At 36.5% G+C, this 13,977-nt stretch overlaps 2 protein-coding genes across 2 annotated transcripts; one reads left to right on the top strand and one right to left on the bottom strand.

Moving 5' to 3' along the window:
* The first annotated feature begins 1,530 nt into the window (after positions 1–1,530).
* Positions 1,531–9,085, top strand: LOC106535861 (protein phosphatase 1 regulatory subunit 12B). Its single transcript, XM_014032996.1, has 7 exons — positions 1,531–1,824; positions 6,160–6,176; positions 6,303–6,441; positions 7,326–7,427; positions 7,543–7,593; positions 7,671–7,721; positions 8,717–9,085. Exons 1-7 carry the CDS (start codon positions 1,723–1,725, stop codon positions 8,801–8,803), a joined length of 549 nt encoding a protein of 182 aa, XP_013888450.1. The 5' UTR covers positions 1,531–1,722; the 3' UTR covers positions 8,804–9,085.
* A 3,150-nt stretch (positions 9,086–12,235) lies between these two features.
* Positions 12,236–13,783, bottom strand: LOC106535865 (synaptotagmin-2; the record flags this gene model as incomplete). Its single annotated transcript, XM_014032999.1, is given in 2 exon segments — positions 12,236–13,441; positions 13,650–13,783. Coding segments are annotated over 2 exon segments (350 nt in total), but the record flags the coding sequence as incomplete, so codon positions are not given.
* Between the last annotated feature and the right edge of the window lie 194 nt (positions 13,784–13,977).

The raw sequence follows: 13,977 nt of genomic DNA, 5'->3' as shown, positions 1-13,977 counted from the left end.
TTAAGAAGTTTGCAAACTTAATTGAGTCACACCTGTTTCACCATCCATAAGGAAAAAAACGCGCTTCATGAAGTCAAGTTAAGAAAATAACAATTACGTCTTGTTAGGTTACGTTCACGTTTTGCGACATGCCTTTATAAATAAAAGCGCGAGATTTAATTTGGAGCTAAGWACATAAATATAATAACAAGAACCTAATAAATAAATTATTGCGTAAACATATGTTTAGGTAAATACAACGTTATTTTTTGGAGAAAATTATGTCTTTGAAAAACATGTCGAACAATAAAGTTTATTTTGAAAGATTGAAGTTGTATTTCCTCTTTTAAAAGCTGCCTTCACACTGAGACTTCGCCTGGTGATTTTTTTTAAGTAGCCTATATTTGTTGTTTGTTATGAAACAAACAAACAAAAAAATCTATGAGTAAAAATCAAAATAACAACAAAAATGTAAATAATAAATTAGGTTTAAAAAGATTCTGCAAAAAGAAGCATCATTCATACATGACATAAATCAAATCAAAGCTTATAGAAACTTATTTGATGAAAAAAATAATGTAAGCAAATGTTTAGATTAAAATCTGCTCGTATTTCTTAAGACAGTGGAATTTATACATATATAAATAAAAAAGTTGATGCAACAATAGTGCTGCAAGTAATCTGCAATATTACATAGGCTTGCCATTTTAAAATTATACATTCATATMATTATTTTTAAAAGCTTTTTTGTGTGCGTGAAACTATTACAGCATGCAATCAAAATAACAAGACAAGACACAGTCCTTAAAATTCAACTGTAAAAAATACATTTTTCCACCAGCAGGTGGTGCTTGACAGAATGAGTTAGAAAAAGTCAATTGTGGGGGGGGGGGAGACCCACAAGCAATTTTTATGTATTTTTATTAATTTTTAAACTGTAAAAAAAGTTAGCAAACAGTGATGCTTGTTTCTTTGGTTATTATAACTTTACCATGATAAATGCAAAAACAGCTTTTGCATTTATCATGGAAAGGTTATGTTAATGTTCTTTTTTTAGACTCGGTTTAACTGAGACTAAAAAAAGAAGAGCAAGCTTTTCTTTAATAATAATTGCTTTGGATATTAAAATACACTATTGGTCCTTGTATAAATAGTTGCATCATGTAAAACCTTTAGCTGTCAAAGTTTAAATAAAATACTTTTTTAAGAAGTCAAGTTTAATCATTTTCATTGGATGGAAATCAATAAAGAAAATTCCTGATACCAACATAAATAAATAATGACGCTGAAATTAAACATATTCATCAAGTTATTTAAGTAAAATTGACCAWTTTAAATTCTAAACACAGAAAATTGGGACAGATTTCATAATCAGGTGTTTTTTGTGAACCTGACAAGTAATTATTCTCATAACTTAAAGATGCTGTGTAAAATKCTGCCTTCTAACCCTTGTTTACACACACATACACACACACACTGCACAGCCCACCCACTCCCACTTCCTTCCCATCCTCACAATTGTGGCGTTTCTTTTACCCTCGATSCGATGTTCTGTGTTCTTCCATCACATGAAGAGCACACATAAGTCACACTGAGACAACAGAACCTGACGCTGACCCCTCTGCAGCTGGTTTTGCTTTTAAGAGGAGCTGCTACAAAAAAAGGTGGGGGGGGGAAGAAGTTTTTGGGTGTATTTTGGACCGGCGTTCAGCTGCATGCAGTGGTTTCTACAGTTCAAGAGCGATGTCATCTCAGCTTCCTCACAACAAAGAGCCTCCGTATGTCAGAAAAACGCTCTCTGACTCCTGCCCAGCTTCATCTGCTGCCAACACCAAGAGCCTGAGGGTAAGGCCTGAGGATCATTCATCTTTTTATGTGTCTGCTTAGTTAGAGGAAATACTTTGGAGTGTTGCATCCAAATAGAATAAAATAGTCTCAGTTTGATTTACACCATCTCCCATAAATAGTACAAAATGAGTAAAAACATATCTAAACAACAATACAAACTGCTAAAAGAAAACAACACATAGCCTCTGACATGGATTTAAAAGATCTTAATATTCAAAAAGTTTTTTTTTAGCCTTTAAAAGCCCACAGTGACTGACATGCAGAGTGTAGTAGACTTCTACCGTGCTGTTTAAGACGGCTTGAAAATGACTCTAAGGAGACATAATAAGCAGGTTTCATCTAATGTGTTTATGTAAAACAAGAATTCACTTGGGAAGAAAGATGGAGCGATGCCGAAAACGTCAGCATGAGATATAGAGAGAGAGAGGGGGGGGGGGTGGAGGAGGAGGAAGACAGGATGACGAGGAACAGAGAAGAAAGAGGGACAGAGAGTTCAGAGACTGTGATTGTGGGAACGAACGATATTTATGGATGTTTATCTCTCTGCTGGTCCTACGGGAAACTCATATTTTCCACTCGGGAATTGCTGGTCAGCGGGCCAAAAAACACTCCATCATGGGATGTAGAAGGACTGCAGCACAGCTCAGAGATGAAGACTCACTGTGGGGGGTGGGGGCGGGTGGGGGGGGCAAAGTCACACATTTTTTCCATCAGTTTCTGTTTACATGGGATGTCACCTAATCTAAACCAGAATTTTTTTTTCTTCAAAAACGTTTAGGCCATAATTAATAACCAAGCAACTGCCCAGAGAGCTCTTTTGAAGGAGATGACATCAGGTCTGGTGAAGATCCAGAAGTCATGTCCAAACTCAGGCACATCAGTGTTTACACTTAGTGTCTGTGTCTCCTTTCAGCAGGAATCCACTTACAGCCCTCAGCTCGTGCAGTTTGACATTAATCTTTTGAAACTCTGGTCACAAGTCTGCTTTTATGTTTGGGTTTATACAGTGGTTTGTTGAAAAGGGGGGTGGGGGGGGGTCTTGTGTCAGAAAGATTAAAACACAAAAACGACTAAAACTGTTTACACTGTTAACTTACATCAGGAAGAATAAATGTGCATTTTTAAAGTATATTCAGATAATCCCAACAACGGTATTTAATACAATGTTGCAGGTTTATGTCATATAGTTATCAAATAAATATTTTATTGTATTTGACTTTGAATCTTTTATATTCAAACATAAAAATGCAGAAAGAAACATGAACAGTTTGCAGCATGAGCACCTTCACTTCAGTGTTTTACAGTTCAGGCTGATTTTCATGTTCTAACTGCTATAAACACAGAAGATACCATATTTATTCATGTATAATACGATCATCATTTTTTGAGCTAAAAAGAATTAAAAATCTATTTATCAATAACCCGTGTATTATACTACTCCCCCATGTTGTGGATGATTTTTAGGCTTAAATTTCTAGTATTTACATGAATAAATACAGTATATTAATTTAATGAAACTAATAATGAATCCACCGTGAAAATGACAAAACCCATTTCATTTTATGTGTCAGTTCTTTTGTTTGATTGAGTAAAAAGTTGAACAGAACATTATAAACATTTATATTAATGCTTCTGTTATGTTCAGCATCTTATATCATACACACTTTAAAAAATAGTTAAACAGATTTGAATGAAACTTATAGTAGATAATCACTGAGTGAACCTCTATAACTTTTTTTGTGCCAGCCTAACATCTGAGTGGCTGCCACACCTCCGAAATAATCCGGTAAACAAAAAAAAAAAAAGGTAAGCTATCGGTTAAAGCTATCCCGTCAACAACAACCCTGCGTCCATTTTAAAAGAGATTCTCTCTCAGCGTCACTTAGGAAACTCATTTATTAATGTTTTTATGAAGCTAAAAGTGAGTACACATGGTTAAAACTCAGCCAGTTCGACCGATGCTGTGCTAAAATTTAATGTATAAATAACTGTCATTCACAACATATACAGCGGGTAAAATAAGTATTGAACACGTCAACATTTTTCTCAGTAAATATATTACTAGAGGTGCTAATGACATGAAATTTTCACCAGATGTCAGTAACAACCCAAGTGATCCATACATATAAAGAAATCCAACCATAAATGTCCAGAAATGAAGTTATTTGTGATAATGTGGAATGACACAGGGAAAAAGTATTGAACACACTTACTGAAATTTATCTAATACTTTGTACAAAAGCCTTTGTTGTCAATGACAGCTTCAAGACGCCTCCTGTTTGGAGAAACTAGTGGCATGCATTGCTCAGGTGTGATTTTGGCCCATTCTTCCACACAAACAGTCTTCAAATCTTGAAGGTTTCATGGACCTCTTCTATGAACTCTGATCTTTAGTTCTTTCCATAGATTTTCTGTTGGATTCAGGTCAGGTGATTGGCTGGGCCATTCCAGCAGCTTTAGTTTCTTTCTCTGAAACCAACTGAGAGTTTCCTTGGCTTTGTGTTTGGGCTCATTGTCTTGCTGAAATGTCCAGCCACGTTTCATCTTCATCATCCTGGTAGATGGAAGCAGATTTTTATCAAGAATGTCTCTGTACATTTTTCCATTCATCCTTCCTTCAATTATTTGAAGTTTGCCAGTACCATATGCTGAAAAACAGCCCCACACCATGATGTTCCCACCTCCAAACTTCACTGTTGGTATGGTGTTTTTGGCCTGATGTGCAGTGCCATTTGACCTCCAAACATGATGTGTATTCTGGCATCCAAACAGTTCAATGTTGGTCTCATCTGACCAGACTATATTCTCCCAGTATTACACAGGCTTGTCTAAATGTTGTGCAGCAAACTTTAAAGGAGCTTCAACATGCTGTTTCTTCAGCAGTGGAGTCTTGCATGGTGAGCGTGCATACAGGCCATGGTGGTTCAGTGCATTACTTATTGTTTTCTTTGAAACAATCGTACCTGCTAATTCCAGGTCTTTCTGAAGCTCTCCACAAGTGGTCCTTGGCTCTTGGACAACTCTTCTGATAATTCTTTTCACTCCTCTGTCAGAAATCTTGTGAGGAGCACCTGGTCGTGGTCAGTTTATGGTGAAATGATGTTCTTTCTACTTCTGAATTATGGCCCCAACAGTGCTCACTGGAACCTTCAGAAGTTTAGACATTCTTCTGTAACCGATGCCATCATTACGCTTTGCAACAATAAGGTTGTGAAGGTCTTGAGAGAGCTCTTTACTTTTACCCATCATCAGATGGTTCTTGTGTGATACCTGGCCATCGTTTGGGACTGAACCAGCTGATATTAACTTGCACTGACAAGGGGCAGGCTTGCTTTCTAATTACTGAGAGAGTTCAGCTGGTGTCTTGGCTTTCCATGTCTTTTTACACCTCCCTTTCTTCATGTGTTCAATACTTTTTCCCTGTGCCATTCCACATTATTACAAATAACTTCATTTCTGGACATTTATTTTGATTTCTTTGTATGTATGGATCACTTGGGTTGTTACCAACATCTGGTGAAAAATTCATGTCATTAGCACCTCTAGTAATATATTTACTGAGAAAAATGGTGACGTGTTCAATACTTATTTTAACCGCTATACTCTGTTTTATGTCATGTTATCATACAACATTGAACATGACGTTATGACCAGAAAGACAACAGGAAAAATACTCTTTCCAGGAATGCTAGTCTTTTATTTAATTAGATAGGTTATTTACTTCATTCATAAGAATTTAGCTTTTAGCATTCTGCTACTTTAAATTACACACACAGGACCTTTGATTATGTTTTGTCTGTCTGGGTGAAACAGACTACATGTAACTGAGAAAAGTACTTTCCAATATGTTTAATCTGTAACTTTAAGGTCTAGATATAACTTCTCTTTGTAGTTTTAAATTCTCCTGGGACACATCCCACACAGCCCTAACTTCAGCAGGCAACAGTGCACAAACTGAGACGTTCGTCGGTGGAGTTGTTACCATTTTTGGATGTGTTTAGTTATCTGTGCTTGTCGGTTTATGTAGGGGATCATTTCCTCTCTCCTACTTTGGCTGACTTTGCTTCTTCATTAACTTTGGATTAGAAAAGTTAAATTATATAAAACTGATTTTAAAAAGAGTTGTAGTTTGCAAAATTGACAATAAAAATGTGCTAATCTGAAAATGTTACAGCAAAAAAACTTTTGTCTGCATTGCAGTGCAGTGCTAAAGAAAATTTTGTTTTGTTTCAAAGGTTTGAGTTAAAATAATTGCAGCTGAAAATGGTTTTGAAATATTTAACTTTTTAAATGAATGACACAAATCTCTAAAACATTTCTCCCTTTTTTCAGCATGAAAAACTGTCCAGGTAAGTTCTCTGTTCTTTAACCTAAACTAGAATGGCTTTATTGTGACAGAGAGAAAAATAAAATGCAATAAATGGCTAAAATTTTGCTCTTATAAAAAAATGTGTCAAGCTTTCCTCTGTTTTCAGACTGGGTTCATCGGCGGCGTCTGATGTCTCTAACGACACGTCAACAAACCACGCAGAGTCCTACTTCCTGCGGCGGGAGAACAGACTGTCTGCTAAGAAAAAGGCAGAGGAGGAAAAGATGAACAACGATTATAAAAAGGCAGGTGATCATCTGAAAGCTGACATGGTTCATTTTCTATTATGCATTATTTTTCTGGTCGAAAGCTGAGGTTGAAATGGTGCTTTGTGCACTGATTTCTTCTCGTTTGGATTACTGTGACAGCCTGTTCACATGAGCTGGACCGTCTTCAGGTTGTCCAGAACTCAGCTGCAAGACTGTTAACCAACATGAACAAACAATCTCACATCAAACCTGTTTTAGCTTCTCTTTACTGGCTCCCAGTTCCTTTTAGAATTCTTTTGAAAATATGGTTTTAACTTTTAGAGCTTTCTATGAATGAGCTCCCTCTTATATTTTGGATTTGATCCATCTTCACACACCACCTCGCAGTTTGAGGTCATCAGGTCAGAGGTTGTTGGTGGTACCCTGCACACATTTTAAAACCCGAGGGGATCGGTCTTTCCAGGCAGTGACACCCTGACTCTGGATTGCACTGCCCCAATGTACTGTATATGTAGCCTTGATTCTATTGATGCTTAAAAAAACATATTAAAACTTTATTTTAGCTTACTATTATTAATTATTATTTTTTTCTTTTAGCTTATTTTTATTATTTTCTTTACTTGTACTTTTGTATGAATTTAATGCTTTTGTGATGGTTTGAATTTTTTTTCTTGCTTTTATTTTGAAGCACTTTGTGATTTTATATCTATGAAAGTTGCTATATAAATAAACTTCACTTACTGCTTACTTAATTATTTTGGTAGAGATGTAAACCTTACAAAGGTAAAAAAAAAACAAATTTTAAGACAGTGAGAAATAAAACAATCACAAAATATGTTTTTTAACCATATATTTTGGAAAACCTTTATTCTGTTAAAAGCATTTGTAAAAAAACTTTGTGAAATATCCATATTTTACAGATGTATGAAAAGGCACTAGCCACTAATCAAAGACTCAAGTCTCGACTGGAAACAAGTAAACAGGAGCTCGCTGTAATTCAGGACCAGCTGCACAAAGCACAGGTACTTTATTCTGCAAGTTTAGATTTAAATATTCATAAACACCATGCATCATTAAATAACACCAACAACCAAAGTCTTTTTTTCTCTTCCTAATAATAATCTTTCTTTGTGTCAGAACGATAAAACAGATGATTGTGGCTCCAACATGCTTGAATCAGAAAAAAAGGTTTGGATTCATGAAGCTATTTTTTTACGCATTTTAATCAAATTACCATAATTATATTTATTAAATACTCTTTGCAGGAAAGTTGGAGCCTTAAAAAGAAAATCACAGAAATGGAAGAGCAGCTGAAGGTAATTTTTAATCACTTCCTTGCCCCTTTTTTAAGATTTTAGTTTTGCTGAATCTCTCTGCACTTTTTGGACGTGTTTGTCACTTTAAACTGCGTGAAGTGTTTGTGAAACTCAGTGCTGCGTTCTGAGCTGTTTGTCTGCAGTGGATTTAACTGACATCATTTGTCACCATTATGCTGTTTTGTCTGTGGGATGTGTGAACAGTCTGACACCAGCTACACCCAGCAATAAGGACTCAGCGTTAGCTCCCAGCTGTCTGCTTTGTTCAGGAGAACACAAACAAAAACCTTGTGCTTTCTGTCAGCCAAAGGTCTGAAGAAACACGAGCTGCTGGTGTGAAAACGGTTCTTTACTGCAGCAGAGAAACAGCGTGTGATTGTGTTTTTTAGAATAAAACACACAAATTTATTCAGATCAGAGAATTCTGCTTTTTTATGAAACAAGTTTGTTTTTTCGTTATAAAATAGCAACAATAAATAAATGAAACTTCATATATGGTGGTCGAAATGTTAGAAGAGACTCTGAAAATATGCTATTTTATGTAATTTAGGTTTGAATCTCCTTGCTTTTCAATAATTTGAGACAAGAAAACTCTCTTGTGCTTTAAGTCTTAAATGAGATATATCAGGCTTTTTAACATTTCCTTTTTGCACTTAAATTATTCAGTTGGAGTCTATATAAAGTGGAACTGCAATGCTTTGGTCTGAATTCCTTTTTATTGTAACTCCACAATCCCCTCTTTACCCCTTTCCTGAGGCGTGTCTCAGATCAACTCATTTTGAGGCTGTCTCTTTAAATGCAAATTTGGCACTTGAGGGATTCAGAAAAGAAAATTAAAAAATGGGAAAGTTCATTCACTTATTTCCTGTAAAGATGTTTTGCTTTTACTCTTGTGGTCATTGCTCCCCACTTGCAGTTTTTAGAATTAACCTAAATGAAACAATAATGGTTTTTATGGTCAGTTTTATTTACTTATTTTTCTGCTTCCTCCTCAGGTTAAAGCAGAGCTGAAGCAGGAGAACCAGAGACTAAAGGATGAAAATGGAGCTTTAATCCGTGTCATCACTAAACTCTCTAAGTAAAACAGGTAGCAAAGGGATGAGAGGACAAATAAAGAGCCATATCTGTCTTATTTAAACTAAACTCTGTGATAGCAGTAGTTCCCAACTACGTCTTGATTTGTTCTAGTGACTGTAAATGTGAAAAAGAGTAATTACAGATGAGACTTTTACTATGATTTGTATAAACCTTTTAGTGATGTGAAGTCACATTTTAGAGTGTGTAATTTAGTTGTTTTCTACACCTAAGAAGTTGGAAGTGTACATTTTTTTGTACATTCACAAAATAAATTAAGTCAACGTGTTGTTCTTTATTTTTTTCTGTACTGGTTATGTACTGAAAATAATAAACAATGGACTATAACAACATATTTTAAAAAAGTTATGTGAAACTTCAAAGTTTATTCAAAGACAACAGATGTGAGGTGTTTCTAGTGTTTAAAACACAGCAAAGGAAGTCGCATGATGTGTTGATGTAAAGTATGACCATGCATGATGTCAGACAAGATGATATTATTGCACATCAATGCATTTTCGTAAAGTCATTGAAGTGTCTTAACTGTCATCCACTGATCACATCAACTCTGTGGATGAATATATTAAGTTCACATGAGAGGATTAAAAAAAAATGGCAGGTTGGCGTTCCTGGATTGCGATGTCTCGGTTTCGGATGAAGGACGGTTGGAAACTGGCGTATATCGTAAGCCCACCCACACAGACCATTATTTGCGTTTTGACTCCCACCACCTACTGGAACACAAGTTAGGAGTGATCAGGACTCTGTACCACAGAGCAGACAGTGTCCCTACAAACCCAGGAGCCAGGGAGAAAGAGAAATCACACACACGACAGGCCCTGGAGCAGTGTGGTTATCCTGACTGGGCTTTCCTGAAAGCAGACAGGAAACACAGACAGGATTCCATGCAACCTTCAGGTGAAAATGAAGACCCCAAACCCAGACCCAATCCAGTGGTTATTCCGTATGTTGCGGGTGTTTCGGAGAAACTGAGACGTTTATTTTCTAAACATGATGTCCCAGTGGCTTTCAAACCCCAAAACACATTACGGCAAAGGCTGGTTCACCCCAAAGATCCGGTGCCCCGGCACAAACAGAGCAATGTTGTATATGCTGTTAAATGCCAGGAGGACTGCGACCAGTTATACATCGGGGAAACAAAGCAGCCACTGTTCAAAAGAATGTCCCAACACAGACGAGCTACATCTAATGGCCAGAACTCTGCAGTTTTAACTCATTTAGTGGCCAGCGGTCACTCTTTCAGAGATGAGGATGTTCTCATTCTTGATAGAGAGGAACGTTGGTTTGGGAGAGGAGTAAAAGAAGCCATTTTTGTGAAGAAAGACCGTCTATCATTAAACAGAGGTGGAGGCCTCCGTTTTCAGTTGTCCCCCTCCTACAGCGCTGCTATAGCCAGTATCACTCCACCCCCTGTTAACAATAGGTGTTAATTAGGTGTCAACGATAGCCATGTGATGTGAGTATCAGTCACATGGAAGCAGTGCTTAAAAGCCTGAATTTTGCCTGAAACTCTCAGACTGAAGAAGTCTCTTGGAGGAGAGACGAAACGTTTCATTAGAGAAGAACCCGTCCAGAAAACCTACTGTACACATTTTTTTTTCTTTTTCATCCAATATCTGCTTTGACTTTGTTGCAAATTTTGGTTGTGCAACGCCACCATCTATTGACCATAAGCGGAACTGCATCCTCTATAAAAACGCCACACRCGGCTTGGCTACTTCAAAATGTTTTTATTTCCTGTGATTACAGTTTGACAACACAGAGCTATGCTCCTTTGGGTATCTAATTTCTACATAGAGTTTTGTATGTGTACATGTTTTTGGTCTTTTGTTGCAGGAAAAACAAACTTTGCAAGGAAAGAAATCATGCATTTTACAAAAAGGCACAACTAGTGACACATTTACAGGACAGATCAGAATCAGTCAAAAAGAGAAAGCTGTTGTCTTCTTTCTGCTGCTTGGTGAATGAACATTTTAGTCAAGAGGGTGATGCTTAAGTGTATGCATGTGAACCAGAATGTAAGCAGCAGCAATATTGCACTGCAAACAATGATTTGTTTCACAGATAGGACACAGTTTGATWGACAAACTCAGGACATAAAAAGTTCTTATTGCTAATGCACAAAAATTGGTGATAAATCAAATCACTTCATCAAAATATACACTGCCTTATATTATACAGAGCAGTTTAATCAAGATTTTATTACTGGCAGACTGAGAAATATTATTATTTTTGGGATCTCTTAGCGTCTGGAATGCAGAAAAAAATATATATTTCAAAAGACAGACTTGCTATGAAGTTAGAGTTTTTCGTCTTTCTACAGTGCAAGTTGAATGACGTTCTTGTTATGATTTTTCAGATCAAGGAAGAAGAGAACAGCATCAATATGATGTAATAATTCACAAAAATACTGTGTAACAAATAAAAAAGTCAGCAAAGTTTGTATATTATTGAGTTATAAAATATATGGTGAACCAAGAGGGTTTCAGGCCTCATTTGACAGAAATGAATAAAAGAAGCACCCAAAATATACTGAGACATAACAGTCTCCTTTAGTTAGTCAGAAATAAAATGATGCAACAGCACAAAAACAATGACAAAAAATAAAACAAAAAAAAAACTAAGTCACAGTCATGCAAGATTTTGAGAATCGTGGATTTTAGTAAGGAGACACAGGAAGCAATTCATCTGGTAATCAGTTAGTCTGAATCGTAACCTGGACTTCTCAGTCCCACATTAATTCTTAGTCTGAAAAAATACATACACTTTTCAGTCAGTGCAACTCTTTTGTTTTCACTCTGTTTTATTATAAAAAAGAAACGACACAAAACACAAACACACACACACACACACAACATAATATTTCCTCTTTCAAACATGCGGCTATTTACATCATCTTATAATTACATGCTGTAGCTTATTAACAAGTCGGTGCAATGCGTTAAGTTGAACGACAGAATAAAATACTGTGGATGAGAATGTCTACATGCTGCTGTTTGGCTTCACTCAGATACCTCACGTGGTGGGAAAGCTCAAATTTTAAAAACTCAATTTACAGAAAGTTATTACAATCAATCAGCTCTAATGAAAGTGAATCACAGATGTGTGAATCCTGCCTTAATGATGGACACAATCTTGGATGTATCACAAAATAATTTAGATTTTCTTTTATCATAGATTTGGTCAAATGCCCACTTGAGGCAAAAGAAGCCACGTGATTGAAGCTTTTTATCAATAAAATGGAATTCTTCATTGGTAACAAACATAACCATAACATCTAAATATTCTGATTGTTTTCTTTTGTTTGTTTCAATAAATTTCAGTAAAGAGCAACTTTGCTCAGAACCTTTGCCGTAAAGAAACTGCAGTAATGATTGTGGTGTACCGAGTGCTTTTGCCTGGAAATAATTGAACGGGTGTGTCTTTCTTCCATTCATTTATTCATTTTGTTAGGGAAGATTCCAGCTCATCACAAAACCTCTGATACAATGACGTTCTATTGAATTTTGATATTTTTTTTAAAACGAGGTTAACCTCGATGTAAGCGATACAAACTGAAATCAGCTGGAATAAAAGCAACATGTTTTGCAGTTAGACAACTTAAAACAGCCTTCAAGCTACAACAGACAAAAAAGGAAAAAAAGTCTAGAATTGAACTGATGTAACATCACTGTAATGGCACAGTTACAGTTTCCCCCAACAGTTTCTGGACTGAACAGTGAAACCAAGCAAACATTTCAGCGTCATTTCCAAAAGGCACCCTTTTATTCCAACCCTACATTAAATCTGACAGAAGACGTGTAATGAACATAGACAGGCCTTGGTGGTGAGACAAGACAACAGAGATCAGCCCCGCTAAACTGCTGAGGAAACAAACGTTTGCAACAATAACTGCTACATTTAGCGACTTAAATCTGATTCGCTTTTTAAGGTAAAGCTGCTACGTGTTATAGATGTAAACCAACGCATTGCTCAGCACGTTGTATTGCAGGTTATAGCACACTTACAGCAAGCTATAATACTGGGGTGAGGTGTGCAAAGAGCAGTGAGGAGTTCAGCAAAGCATGCTCTATAAACTAAACTAAAGCTCTTTATTTTGTACTGTCTTCACTAAGAATTTCTTTCGGTTTAAGCACCCTGTAAATCAGTTTTCTCGAATTTAAAAACCCCAAAAAAAAAAAAAATAGAAATTTATCAGTTCACAAAATACTACAGCCCTCTTTACAGAATACACTGATGCTTAAAAGAGTTTCCTTTGATTCCGTTTGAGTGAGAAGATATTCTAACGTGTTTTTTTTCTGCAGAGCAGGGTTCATGAGTCATTTGTTGTCATGGGATTCATGCAAAACGGGATCGAGGGTGGGATTYGTTTTCAGGGCAGAAGCAATAGCTGGTGGGTAAAAAGCTCGTTATTTCTTTGCATTCAAGGCTGCGAGCTGACCGTCAATATCCTCCTCCGGCTGCAGGACGTGCCACTGGGCGATGGGGCGRCGGGGATTAGCCAGCATGTCTGACCAGTGCTTTAGACCCAAGCCGGTGGCCTTGCTGCCGACAAAGATCTTCCCGATGGCGTCGTTCTTACCGATCTTGTCGTAATCAAACACTGTGACGACCACCAAGATTTTCTGGGGAGGATGGAAGATTTGTGTTATACATTTGGGTTTCTTAATTTTGGAGAACTGGCCTCTTAAAACAAAACAAAACAAACAATAACAACAAAAAAATGCATTATTTTGAACACTGTATAAAGCATGACTTTTTGACATATGTTTCACGCAGCTTATTAAAATATGAGTGAAAATGTGTTTAGAAAGAATATAAAACATGATGTACCTGCATCTGTTCCAGTGGGATTTCAAAGCTGAAGGATTCGTTGTAATAAGGGTTGAGCGTGTTCTTCTTCACAGTTGTCTTCTTTTTCTTCAGACGCTTCCCCCCCTGCAGCAGCTGGATCTTCACATACGGATCTGAAAAGGACATCAAAACTACCATCAGAAATTATTTTTTTTTTGCTTTGAACATCTGAAAGGTACAAGTCCGATGGAGTATTAGGGCCACATTACGAGTTTTTTTTTTGTTTTGTTTTGTTATTATTACGAGATTAAAGTCGTAATGTTATGAGATTATTGTCATAATATTATGAGAATGAAGTCATAATATT

Source organism: Austrofundulus limnaeus, unplaced genomic scaffold, assembly GCF_001266775.1.
Source record: "Austrofundulus limnaeus strain Quisiro unplaced genomic scaffold, Austrofundulus_limnaeus-1.0 Scaffold1595, whole genome shotgun sequence".
Lineage (NCBI taxonomy): Eukaryota > Metazoa > Chordata > Actinopteri > Cyprinodontiformes > Rivulidae > Austrofundulus > Austrofundulus limnaeus.
Note: the sequence above shows the minus strand (reverse complement) of the source record. Positions and strands in the feature narration are given on the sequence as shown.

What these genes read in the sequence shown, in the direction of transcription:
- LOC106535861 (XM_014032996.1), top strand. Translation starts at nt 1,723, where the DNA reads ATGTCATCTCAGCTTCCTCACAACAAAGAGCCTCCGTATGTCAGAAAA. An exon ending in TGAACAACGATTATAAAAAG is followed by an intron (nt 6,442 to 7,325) that starts GCAGGTGATCAT and finishes CATATTTTACAG; the next exon opens with ATGTATGAAAAGGCACTAGC. An exon ending in ACCAGCTGCACAAAGCACAG is followed by an intron (nt 7,428 to 7,542) that starts GTACTTTATTCT and finishes TCTTTGTGTCAG; the next exon opens with AACGATAAAACAGATGATTG.